The 13160-nt window shown below is 49.7% G+C and overlaps 2 protein-coding genes across 14 annotated transcripts in view; one reads left to right on the top strand and one right to left on the bottom strand.

Annotated features, from left to right (window-relative positions):
• The window catches only part of NCOA6 (nuclear receptor coactivator 6), a 94778-nt gene extending 92699 nt beyond the window's left edge, over positions 1-2079 (top strand). For all 12 annotated transcript variants that reach the window (XM_070472565.1, XM_070472560.1, XM_070472556.1 and 9 more), the window contains one exon: positions 1509-2079. In XM_070472565.1, coding sequence (XP_070328666.1) covers positions 1509-1552 — 44 coding nt within the window. In that variant the 3' untranslated portion in view covers positions 1553-2079. The remainder of the gene's footprint in view (positions 1-1508) is intronic.
• A 1118-nt stretch (positions 2080-3197) lies between these two features.
• On the bottom strand, positions 3198-12903 carry TP53INP2 (tumor protein p53 inducible nuclear protein 2). Of its 2 annotated transcripts, none has more exons than XM_070472566.1 (4): positions 12677-12903; positions 7769-7950; positions 7117-7294; positions 3198-6583 (listed from the first exon to the last, which is right to left on the bottom strand). In XM_070472566.1, the coding sequence occupies exons 2-4, from the start codon at positions 7893-7895 to the stop codon at positions 6334-6336; spliced, it is 555 nt and encodes a 184-aa protein (XP_070328667.1). In that variant the 5' UTR covers positions 7896-7950; positions 12677-12903; the 3' UTR covers positions 3198-6333. The 2 variants fall into 2 exon arrangements, with proteins under 2 accessions (XP_070328667.1, XP_020744814.1); XM_020889155.2 differs by having other exon boundaries at positions 7117-7414; positions 12677-12901.
• Positions 12904-13160: the final 257 nt, after the last annotated feature.

Here is a 13160-nt window from a genome sequence, read left to right as displayed (position 1 = left end):
TGAACATTTAAGTCAAGACAAAACCCTGTATCTTTTCACTGCAAATGACAAATCTACAAATGAAAGTGAAGGTTGAGAGGTGGATGTAAAGAGTTGATTGATCATGGGGAGTTGTGTGCTATGTGGGACTCGGTTTATTTACATGGAATTAAAATAACACCATTATCAACATTATATCAGATTTACTATCTTCCAATTAGCAAAAGACTAATGAGTAAATGAGGGAAAGTAATTCTACCACCTGGCACAAGCATCACGATCTCCCCGCAGGAAGCAAGATGTATTGAAACTTCTACCAATAGAAGCCTGAAGTCACCACACGGGCCACCTTTTAGAAAATCATCTAGGTTTCACTTCTTAGCAGTTACTTAGCTAAAATTTTACTTAGTGAAATTTCTGCTTTTTTCATCTACATTTTAAGTCTGGATTCTCAAAATTTGATATAATACAAAAAAAAATAAAAATTGCTTAGAATACTGAACCTAATAATGTGCAACATCAGAAAATTCAGCCTAGTTTCTAGAAAGGGGTAAGTTGGATTCATCTGACACATCTATGTTAACAATAGTACTTTTTTTGTCCTTATTGGGAAGTAAAAATATTTTTTCATTTTAAATCAAAAATATCTATTATGGAGCAGCATGAAGAATGAGGGTGAATTTTTAATATTAATAAGAGATTTTAAAGAAATGTTTACAGTTGGGGAGCTTTAGGCTATTCACTGTTTGCAGTAGAAGACTTATGTTGAAAAGTTTTTGAGAAAGATGGTTTAAATATGGGAGAAGATTAAGTTGGTTGGTTGAAGACATAATACTAAAGGACTTAAAACACACTCCTTCCCTCCGTTTTATGTCAGTGTTACCCTGTCAGCGTTATAAACCTCTCAGTTCCTACCTCTTCCATGAAGCCTTCAGGCTCACCTGGACTTAGAGCAGGCTGTGGCGTGGTCCGAATTGCTGTTAGGCCATAGTAGACACTTGCTGACCAAGGTCATGCTCATGTTATTTAGAGACTTGACTATGGCATGGCTAAGAGTTCTTCAGTGCAAAAAAATGGCTTGGCCCCAGAAGGGATCCAGAGGCTGTTTTGTTTTGTTTTGCACTCTGGCACAATATATTCACTTGCTTCTAGCATCACTCATTGGTTTCTGACTAAAAGTATTGTCAGTCTATCCATCCTTTTGCTGAGTGATGGAAACATGTGATGGAGATGGTGGGGTTAATTGCCCCGCTAAAGAGGCTGTCCCCACCTTAGCACTTTTTCCATGTATGTTTGCTTCACCTCCTATTACCTGTATAACATTTCCCCAATTGCCAGCCAGGCCCTAGTCTTATCAGGCCGAGAAGCCTGAGACCCTCTTCACACTAAGCGGGCCTTTTGAGGCCTGTAGACTGACTCAGAGTCCAGTAGGCCTCCTCTTAGGTCAGCTCTGGTTCTTGTGGACTGCCTGAAAGTCACTGCAGTAAAAAGTTGCCTCAGCTGAACATGTCCTTCCTTTCTCCCCACAGACGTAACCAGTGCGGTGCAATCCAAGCGAAGAAAATCCAAGTAAACAAGCTGGACGACGACTTGATATTTGTAAATGTGTGTGAATTTTACAAAAAGCAATTTTGAGCTGTGACTTTTTAAAAATCCATTTCTGTACAGTTAGTTATTTTAATAACGTGGTCCTTTTCCTAGTCCCTGCAGCCTGTTTCGTAAAGTGCAATGGGGAAAGCAGTTGTTGAACCATTTTGGTGTTGCAAGATGAAGTTCAAGGTTTCTAAAATGTTGCCGTGTATTGAGAGGAGCTAACGCGATTATGTTATTAGTTTTCACATTTCCTAAGCAGCCTAGAGTACAGGGTGAGCATTTTTAGATCTCTAATGATGTATTGTGCTGTGGAAGTACTGTGTGTGGATAGCAGTAGTAGGGCAACAGGAAATCTTCTCATTTGGAAATGTTGTAAATAATTTTATTATATAGTGTTTTGGATGTATTTGTTGTAGAAATGGACCAGTGAATAAAGAGAATCTAAGGGTTTGTACAATGTGAAATACTGAATGTGTTAAATAAATGTCTTTTGTCCTAGAACATAAACGTATGTTATTGGTAAGGGATTATTGGGTAAGCAGACTATTTCTTTGGACATAAGTGAATAGGAACAGCCTTCTTTGTGAATTAGAATTCCATCTTGTCCTCGTTGCACTTGAGATGCCCACCTGGGAAGTTTTGGAAAATGAACATAATTGTGCACTCAGCTCATTCCTTGGCTTTGGAAAATTAGCTCTTTTTAGCACTGTAGCAGGCACTTTGATATTGGTCAGATTTCTTTTGGTTGAAAATAACAGAATCAACTTAGGATCAAAGTCACCCAGGACCATCTAGAAATGAGAAGCAATCAGCAAATCAGACGGTACTTTTCTCTACCTCTTTCATCTGCTTCTCCATGCACATGATTGCTCCAAAACAAGCATGTATACACTTCCTCCATTCAAGAGAGAAGCCCAGACCGACCAGCAAGATTTTTTGTAACAGCATCAAGAATCTAGCCCAGTTTAGGTCAGGTTTCTAACTTCAGTCCATATCTGTGGTTAGATGGAGCAGCTCCCAAATAAAAGTGGTCATTTTGCATTATATAGTTCAGAGACACCCACTGTGTTCCACTCTTTGGCTACTCTGTTTCTGATTGGCATCACCATGGCTTGGGGTGACTTATGAACAGGCCTAGGTTTCTCCCTTTCCTGGCTCTGTCCTTACATTAAAAATTGTGGTCTCTAAACCAGCTCCTTCTGCCCCTCTCCTACCATCAACATTCAGGGGACATCAATGCTTGAGGTCTTGTCTTTATCTTGGTCTGGGCCCCAACCTTCTGCTATGTCTCCTATAGCCAGACATATACTCCATCCCTTCCCCTTCAGTAGCTCCATATCCCAGTGCCTGAGACCCAAAGAATGAATTGGTGATTCTCATGTTCTTATTCTCATTTTTTAAAACGTGTCTTGCATTATAAGGATTCTCTAAAAGTAGTTATTTCTGAGTCACACCATATTGTCTGGCTCTGTCACCAGCAATCTCATCTACCCTCTTCCTTCCCTGTGTGACACACACAACCAGAACCAAACCCAGCCTTACAATAACACACTATATGTCAATACTGTGTTAGAGGTTGCAAAGGGCTTCTCCAACTTTAGCTCTACTCAGGAAGAAAGCATATGTGCTTTAAATAGATTTTTATTTGTTTTTCTTTATATTAACTTTTTCTCCCATAGAGGAATAACATTACAATCTAACAATCAGAATCCTGTTACACACATCCACAGGCATGCCACATGACCAGGCTGAGGTGGTTGTGTCCTCGAGTCTGTCAACATGTCACAACATGGTCAACCAGAGTCTCCTCTTTTCAGCCGGTCTCGACACAAAACACCCAAGAGGGATACACTCATCTTACTGGCTCCACCTGGAACCAGGGGGGCAGGGCAAGAGGAAAGATACAAGGGGCCGTGTTAAGTCTGCCTTCAGTCCCCTCACAGAAAGCCACATGGATCTGAGGAGTCATCCGGGAGCTCTGGTGGGGTCCTCATTGCACCTGACATTAGGTATCAGAGCAGACTACCAGGGTTCCAGACAGGGGTAAGGGAGCAAGCATACTCCAAAACAGCAGCACACTGCATTCATACACACGTGGTACCCTGATGGGGCCAGACTGGCAAAAGCTGGAAATGACACCCAGCTTGAAGAGGGCTGTATTGGGGGAATTACTCAGATGTATTGGGGAATTAGTGGAAGTTGTCCTTTAATGTAACTGGGACACACTCTAGAAACAGGTCCCTCTCACGTACTGAGTTTTGGCAAAGCGCTGGTAGTGCTGACATTAAGTAATACAGTCTGGAACAGATTTCTCCAGGGTCTCTGAAAACATCCATAAGGACAGACTCTCTAACCTCCTCCTGTCTGAGGTTGCATAGGACTTTGTGAGTTCTGGTTCCCTCATGTATTCAAGTTCCGTGGTTTAAAAAAAAAAATCCTGAAGCATGCTCAAGGTGAAAGGCACATACACAGTCAGTACAGTATGATGAGGTCTGATGCTTCAGGAGTCAGACTAACAGGAGACCAACTAGTGTTGGTTCTTAGAGATCTATACACAATTAAAATATTGCCACACTCAAATGCTACAGAAATCTATAGGAAAAGTAAAAACCAGCTAGGTGATGATATTGGAGGGTTCTAGAACTACAGGAGCCTTTAGAATTATGGGTAAGGTAGGGACCTTCCAAAACTGGAGCCAAATGCTCTAACTCACTTTTCCCCCACAGAAGGATTGTGAACAGCACTGCCCAGAACTGAGCCTAAGCTCCAGCCGGCAGCGAAAGAGTAGGCAAGAAGCGCCGGAGGGAGTTTCAGCTCTTTGAAGTGCTGAAGACCCTAAGCTGGCTGTGATGTAACCAAGGAGTAGCTGGAAGAATCAAAGAGACTAGGTTGTAACTGAAGGAGAACCTTGGGGAGAGGAGCAAAGCTGTCAACTACTGGAGCCCTAGTGGACCAGTATGAGGACTTTGAACTGCTTTTATATTATAAATGTGGCCTATTCCTTGGGTAAGAGACCCCAACAGGGCTTTGTCTGTCCCCATCCCAACATCTGTAGGGCTACCCTCTCCCTTATCCATATACCCTGCCATGAGGCCTAGGGTTAGCAAGTCAGGGAGGACAGCTGCCTTTGCCCTCATGGCACTGCAGAGGTTTCTCTAAACTTCAGCTTGGCCACGAGGCCTAGAAACCTAGAACTGGAGTGAGGGGGAAGACCTATGTTAGTATGTAACAGGAAATATTAAAAGTTTCAAGGAAGAAAGAGCACACACTAGAAAAGGACAGAAAGAGGAAAGGAGAAGCAACTCGGGGCATCCCAAGAGGCTATTGCTGGTGTCTGAGCCCAAAATTCAATCCTGCTGTGAGAAGGAGAAAGCTGACTGCCCTATCCCCTGTGTCTCATCAGGTATCCAGGTTCCCTCTCCCAGGTACTTAGCGGAGGAGAAGGGAAGAGGAAACCACAGGGTACCTATTTCTCCCCAGCAGCCCAGAAATGGAGAGAGCCCTCCCTAAAGGCCCTGAACCTGGGTAGGGACTATGGGGATTGGGGCAGTGGGGCTCCTGGCCTCCTACCATTAGCCATCCTGGCAGAGTGTGAAATACCAGGCCAGAGGCAAGATAAAGGCTGAGCTGCCATTTTGGGGATGGCTTCACCCCACAGCTTGTCCTCCCCAGCATTACCATTCTGCATTCTTATTCTGGGGTGTGTCCTTCCCCTGCCTAGAATCCCTCCAGCCTGCATCTCTCCTAAACTAGTTCTAGCACCTTGGGCATATGAACAGATATCTAGGATGGCAGGGCTTTGCCCAGCCTTTACTGCTAAGTTGACATGTTGCAGGTAAGGGCAGCAAGGTACTAACTAAGCCCTTCAGACAGGGATCTGCAGAGGGTTTGATTTCGGGAAGAGATTTGGGAGGTGAATTACAGAAAAGGGATGAGGGCGTAGACTCCGGGCTCCAGCTTGAGAGCAAGACGGCCTCTCTGAGCAAGCACAGTGCGAGCCCCTATTGTGCCCTGCTCCCTACAGCATCTCAACCTGTCTGTCCTGACTACCTTTCCAATAGGTTTCCTCTTTTCCTCGATTCCCTCCACTTTCTCCCACTAACTCACATCTCACAGTCCCTTCCCACATACCTTACCTGTCCATGCCTGAGCAACTCCAAGGAGCCCAGCCTCCAGAGGAGAGGGAAGACTGAAGGCTTCCCTCTAGTCTCACTGGGAGAATCACTGAGTAATTAATAAGGGGGCAGGAGTGAATGCAGGTCCAAACATTAGATAGAGCGAGGCTTGTAAAGTGAGAGCCGAAGGTAGGAAATGAGCCAGATTCGAGACTGGAAGAAGACACTCTCAGAAACAGGAGTGAGCCGGATATAGAGGACTGGAGAGACGGGGATGGAGAGTGTCAGAGCAAAGATCCAGAAGGGGAACCAGAGAAGGAAAGACCGACTGTCAGTGGGGGAGATGGAGGATTAGATGCCAGAAGGGGCCAGAAGGTGAAAGGGTGAACGGAGCGGGGCTGGGGGGGGGGGGGTGGGGGGCGGTTACTGAGCGGGGTGAGGGGTGTGTTCAGAGGCAGAATAGAGGATCAGAGAAAGGGAAGTAGGAGTGGGAGAGAGAGGCGATCAGCCCACCTCACACACTTAAGAAGGGAGGCTGTGGTGTCCAGTCCGAGGTGGGCTGCAGGCGCCCCCTCGATCTGGCTGCGGCGGAGGGGCTGGATGGGGTCGGGAGTCAGCGAGGGGCTTGCAGCACGGCCAGTGGAACTCAGTAGTTGAACTGGCGCTGGCAGGGCTGGTAGACAAAGCTGCCCTGGTGCTTGGGCCGGCGTGGACGGCTCTCGCGAGCGCGGTTCTGCCGCTGCACCACCTTGGCGCTCAGCGCGTGGCGCTCAGCCCGCTGCCGGGCCCGCTGCAGCCGCCTTGCCTGGCCCGCCTTCTCCAGCAGCGCAGCCCGCGCGGGCAGAGGGGCGGCGTGGTGCAGGGCCCGGGGTTCGCGGCGAGGAGGCGCCAGCTCCCTGCGCGGAGAGACAGAGAGTCAATCAGGGCTGGACAAATGGAGGGGAGTGCTGGCACCCCCCCCCCACTTGTCCCCGAACCCTCCTCAAGGTTTGGTCTCTGCTCAGAGTGGGGAGCCCAATGCCATTCTCTTGGGTACCAGCCCTTCCTCCAAGCCACCCCGGAGATGCCTCCTCCGTCCTAGACTCTAAAACGGGTAAATGTGGCCCTGTGAAGGCTCAGCTTCAACTTGCAATTCGACCCTGGCATTCTGTACCCCACCCCCACACCTCCTTAGCGCGGCGGCCTCGCCCTTCCAACCTCTCAAGACCCCAAGCCTCAATTCCAGTCTTTCTCAAGCCCCTCCCCAGCCACAAAGCCACGCCTCTCCCAATCTCAAAGGCTCCTTTGCCTTCAGGCTGAGCTACATCTTGGCCCATCGGCCCCGCCCTTTGCCTTGAACACCCGCCTCTAACCCCAGGCAGGGCCGGGGGTTCCTGGGCTCCAAGACACTCCTCTCTAGGCCTCCAGGCTCCGCCCCCGGCCCGCTCACCCGTCGCTAGAGTCTCGGTCCGGCTGGGCAGCGTCGTCGTCTTCTGGATGCGGGGAGGGAGGGCCAGGCTCCAGCACTATGGTGCTGCCGGTCACATAAACGGACATGCTGGGGTGCTCGATGAGGAGGTCCTCCAGGGGGCTGCTCTGGAGGCGGGCAGGCCCGAGTCCAGGCCCCTCTGCAGTAAAACAGGCCGGAGGGGTAACAAACCAGCTTTCATCCATCAAGGAGGGTGCGGGCGGAGGGCGGCCTGCCGGGGCAGTGGCGGCCCCGGGTCTGGGTGGAGCTGTGAAGCTGTCTATGGGTTATGGAAGGAGGGGGCGCAGTGGGGAGACACATACACACAGACACACACACACAGGACACAATGGACAGGGGAAAAAAGGGCATCGTTAGTCAGCCCCGCAGCCCCGCCAACCACACCCACGAGGCACCCACAAGTCTTGACCTGCTGCCCTAGGGCGCGTGAGGTGTGGACTGCAAAAATGCCAGGAGAGAGCCCCAGCTTGCATGGGACAGCCTCCAATGCTACTGTCTCAGCCCCAATTTGCCTTGGAACTCCCCAGCCCCCTAGCAGCTCCCTGCTCAATGGCTGGACTACGTGCCCTAATGAAAACTTCCCAGGCTCAGGAGTCAGTCCTGGCAGACTTACCGGGCAGGTCAATGATAAGCCAGCCATCCACTTCATCCTCCTCGGAGACGAAGGCTTGGGGGCAGTCGGGGTCCTCGGCAGCAGGTGGTGGGGGACTGAAGAAGAGGCTGGTGAGGCGCTGAAGCATGGTCGGGGAGCAGAGAGGCCTGGGGGAAGGGGATGGTCTATGGCAGTGCAGAAACCTGTGAGGTAGAGAGGAGTCAGAGGTACCAGGGACTGCTCTCCCCCCAACTTCCCCAACACCCAGAACATTGATAAGAGTACAACAGAAATGTGTGGGAAAGCTTTGCCCTTTGTGTGTGTGTGTGTGTGTGTGTGTGTGTGTGTGTACATTTGCGTGTGTGTGTTGTTTGTTCACTTTCTGCTAAGTCAGCCTGCCTTCAGGCTTTTCTGTTTTCTGTATGACCTTAGAAGTTATTTAATGTATCTGTGCTTTAGTTTTCTCATCTATCAAATGGCAAGAATAATAGTATCCTCCTCTCAGACCTTAAAGGAATTAAATGAGCTAATAACACTATCCTTTTCTGGGCTCTCATGAGAATTAAATGAGCTAAACACAAAGTGCTCAGAACAGTACCTGGATACAGACTAGGCATTCGATAAACTAATCAACTAGTTTATTATTAATAATTGTTAATATTATTGCATGCTCTAGGACTGATATATAAGACTTTATCAGGGAAGGTCCTCAAAGGACTGGACGTCCAACCTGGACCTTGAAGGGTAAAAACAGTTCTCCAGGCAAGGAAGAAACTGCCCAATATCATGATTATTTATCATCATCATCATCATCATATAGCTAACATTCATGTACCAAGTACTGTATTAAGCCTTTAACCTATATTACCTCATGTAATCTTCACAATAACTCTAGGAAATGGATATAATTATTAGCCCTCTTTTACTAGTGAAGAAATTGAGGCTCAGGGACATGATGATTTGCCTAAAATCTCACAGCTAGTAAAACACAGAGGGAGGATTCTAATCCACACAGATGCCAGATCACTATATTCCATTGCCTTTGCTGGGTATCAGTCTGGGTTAGGCATTTTTAATTTAGTGGCCTGGGACCATGGTCCATGTGTATTTTTCTGAACAGAAGGACCTTGGTTTTCATCATGATTTCCTAAACAGCAGTCCTTGACCCCAGAAATTAAAAATCACTACTTGAGAGGACTTCTCTGGTGGTCCAGTGGCTGAGTCCGCCCTCCCTACTCAGAGGCCCAGGTTCCATCCCTGGTCAGGGATCTAGATCCCACATCCTGCAACTAAGAGTTCACATGCCACAACTAAAGATCCCACATGTTGCAACGAAGATTGAAGACCCCGAGCCCTGCAACTAAGACCTGGTTCAGCCAAATAAAATTAAAAAAGAAAAAAAAAAGAACCACTACTTGAGCCTGTGTGGCTTGAAAAGGGCTCACTAGCAGAAATCCCACACAACAGCTACCATCTCACCACGTGATTGCATAAACCTCAATCGTGTCTGTCAGATGAAGGTCCTATTCCCACAGGCCCTCCACTCTCATCCCCACTATTCCCAAGCTCCTGCTCAAGGATAGCATCCCTGGTTAGGGAGGAAGATCATGTCGCCTGATCAGGTTGCCTGATCTTCAGGGAGACAGCAGGTCAGTGGGAGGTGATGATGGAGGGAGAGAGCCATCAGACCCCAAGGGCCCTTAAGGATGAGGACTGAGGGTTGGACCAGGACTCAAGTTCTCAATCAGTCCTTCCCTGGGTGAAGATAAGACAGGAGACCCCCTGCTCCAGGAATGGAAACACCAAGCCTACTTCAGGACTAGACCTGGGTTAGGGGCTGCTGGCCAGGCCCCCTAGATGTCCCTAAAGCTTGACTCTCCTGAAGATAGCCAACAGTTTTGCTACTCAGCCACTTGTCACCTTCCTCTAAGGATGTTTCCACACTTCCTATAAAGCTCCCTGGGGATACAGCCACACTTCCACTCCCTGGAGGCATTCTACTTTTATTGCAAACCCACCTGGGGTATTTCATGGTTGTTGCACCTCTTCCAATTCCTGGGTATATTTTTCACACTTGTCACAGAATCACCTAGGGTCTACACCCTGAGAGTATGCATACATTTGCAGACCCCACAGTGGGCTCCAGAAGGAAGTGGTGCCTGGGTGTTGGCCTCCCCGGTGGTAGATTTTCAGGGATTATGAAAGGTTGGGTCACCCTCAATCAGTGCCCGCCCAGCACAAGCCACAAATCCCAGCCCATTTGTAGCCACAGGGAGTTAGTGACTCAGTTACCAAAAATTCAGAGAGTTTGACCTCTCCTGAAGGAAGCGAAAGACTGGGGCCTTGATGAGGCACACCCTCTTTCCAAGGACCTACTGCTTCATCAAGAAAATGAAAAGAAAATGAACAGGTGTTTCAGAAACCATAATATTCACACAGCCCATTTTATAAGCTGAGAATCGGAGGACATAAATCCGTCCAAAGACACACAGCTAGATGGCGGCAGAACAGGCCTAGCACCAGGTCACTGAGCCTTGGGTCTGAAGTGTACATAGTCAGGAACCCCTCAGTAAACAACCCCCCAAAATATAACGATGCAGGGGAGATGGGGGAAGTCAGACAGGAGTCAGATTTTGATCAAGTCTCTGCCCCTCTCAGGGGGCCCTCTGTCCAGCTATAAAAGGGTCTGAGGTTCCTGGCACTGAGATTCAGCCTGCATTTACCAAAGCACCCACTGTGTACCAGAGTCTGCTCCAGGTCTCTTCAAATTACAAACAGACTGAGGTAAGGAAGGCTTCGGGTTGGGAAAGCTCCCTGCCGAGGTCACACAGCAAGTCAGTGACAGAGCCAGAAGCGACAACCTCACCAGCCAGCCAGTGCCCGCCCCCTCTCATGACCACAGAGGGAGGCTCCCAGAATTTTTCTTTCCCAGCCCTGCCAACTTCCTGGTTCTCACATTCCCAGTTCTGCTCCTGGGAGAACCATTCCCTTTAATAACTGCAACAGCTGTGCCCGGAATAACACTTGAGCCCCAAGCCACCTCTACCCCAGCCCATCTGTGAGCAGAGTCTAGGCGGAGATAGGACTCTTGGTCCAACCCATAGGCCCATCTACTTGGAAAGTCAGAGGATCCCCTTCTCCTGCTCAGTCTCTGGTGCTTCTCTGTGAGCAGAGAGGGGAGCACACGCTTTGTAATCACCTTAGTCCAGGTCAATCCTTTCTAGCTGACAGCTCTGGGGGTGCAAGGTGAAAGTGATAGTTGCTCAGTTGTGTCCAACTCTTTGTGACCCCATGGACTAGCCTCCCAGGCTCCTGTGTCCATGGAAATCTCCAGACAAGAATACTGGAGCGACCACCTCAGTTCTCCCTGGAGAACAGCCTCTCCCTCCAGCCCCTGCTCTAGGACAACACAACAAATAACACCTAGTCATAGAAATCAGTCTCTTTGGTTTGTTTTGTATTATGTTGTACATCATTAAAGATCTAAATACAAAGGATATACAGTCTTGATGAATCTAAAGTAATTTGCTAACTATTTTGATTCTTCAGAGAGAACTACTAATAAAAATCTAAAAGGTTAAAAAAAAAAAAAAATACTGGAGTGGGTTGTCATTTCCTTCTCCAGGGGATCTTCCTGACCCCAGGGATCGAACTCTGGTCTCCTGCATTGCAGACAGATTCTTTACCATCTGAGCCACCAGGGTGGGAGGTGAAGGACAGCCAAATAGAGGGAACTCTCATCTCCACCCCATCCCAACATTGGCCCGGGAGACACCCTGATGCAGCCATTGACTCACTTTTCTGTGGCCAAAACAGCTGGGAGGCAGTGATTTTACTGGGCTCCAGAACTCTGAGGTACAGAATGAGGGTCGGGGCCTCAATAGGGGACCCAGTTTCCAGAGACCTCCTGGAAAAAGATCCAGGAGTGAGGAAATCTGGGAGCATTATCAAATTTGGATGGGGCTTAGCCCAAGTGGTTGGATGGCATTACTGACTCAATGGACATGAGTTTGAGTTGGCGATGGACAGGGAGGCCTGTGTGCTGCAGTCCATGGGGTTGCAAAGAGTCCCACACGACTGAACGACTGAACTGAACTAACCCAAGTAGAGTCTTAGGTGCAAGGAGGATGTGTAATTTGTTACTTGTAATAAGCTTCTACTAGGTATGTGCCAGTGGCTAATGGATCCGCCACTCACTAGGGAGGCATGACTGTAACTGGCTGCACAACCTCGAGTAAGCCACTTCCCCTCTCAGGGACTCGGTTTCTCCTTCCATGAAATGGGCTCTAAGACCCCTCGTTCGGGGGCTGGGAACGACGTCAGCTAAGGCGCTGCACACATGTCAGGGATTAGGAGAATGTTATTATGTTAGTCCCAGGGGCGCAGAGCCTGGAGCCAGAGGGAGGAGATTGCACCACCACTTGGCACTGCCCCAGCGATCTACAGTTCAAGCTTCAGAGGCTCCAGAACTTCTGACAACCCCTTCCCCCTATCTAGACCCAGCTGTGCCTTCGGAACCTCTCTCAAATCTCTTCCAACCTCTCTCAAGTCTAAGGAGAAAGCAGAAGATCAGAGGTTTGACCTCATCTCCTGGGTTAGCCCAGGTAACAGGAGGGCCCTCTGGTCCCGCTGCCTTCAGCGTCCCTCACTCATGGGCCCAGTTCCGACCCAGCGCCCAACGGGTCACCGGAGGACAAGCGACCCGAGTCGGGAGGGGGTGGGGGGGGCGGTGCCGGCCTTGGTGACGTCTCAATGTCATATGCAAATAGGGAGACGTCACCGTCTACCGGGCGGGGGGCAGCCAATCCCGAGCCCAGAATGCAGCCCCGGCAGCCGCCGGCGGAGACTGACAAAGACCCGGGAACTGGGGGCGCGGGGCGTGTCCCGAGGCTCCAGGAGGCCCCCTGGCCAAAGCCGCTCGGAACTCACCTGGGGACTGGGGGCGGTGCGGCGGAACCAGGTGGCGCTGAGGTAGTTGTGAGGTGGAGCGTCCCGGAGTCGGCGGCGGATCACAGGCCCGGCAGCATCGCGGGAGCTGGGTTGGGAGCGCGTCGGACGCTCAGACTGACTGCGCTCGCCCGCGAAGCTTTGAGTCTACAGCCGCCGCCGCTGGACTCACTGCACAAATTGGAACGTTCAAACAGCTGATTGTGACGTCACAAAGGGGCCCGCCCGCCTCGCGTCACCGCCCGGCCAAGCGGCGGCCAATCCCAGACTGCGGATTCCCCCTCCCCGCCTCCTCCGCGGTTAGCCGGCTAGTGGCTCCCTCGCCGGGATCCCAGACTCCCAGGCTAGGGAAGAGGAGGCCTGGAGAAACAACTGCTGGAAGCTTGGACCGCCCTGCCTCTGGGCGACCCACGGACCTCTCTAAGAGGGGAATTCCCACTAGTTCCTACGAGATCCCCATCTTGCT

The sequence above is a fragment of the Odocoileus virginianus genome, chromosome 9, assembly GCF_023699985.2.
Source record: "Odocoileus virginianus isolate 20LAN1187 ecotype Illinois chromosome 9, Ovbor_1.2, whole genome shotgun sequence".
NCBI lineage: Eukaryota > Metazoa > Chordata > Mammalia > Artiodactyla > Cervidae > Odocoileus > Odocoileus virginianus.
Note: the sequence above shows the minus strand (reverse complement) of the source record. Positions and strands in the feature narration are given on the sequence as shown.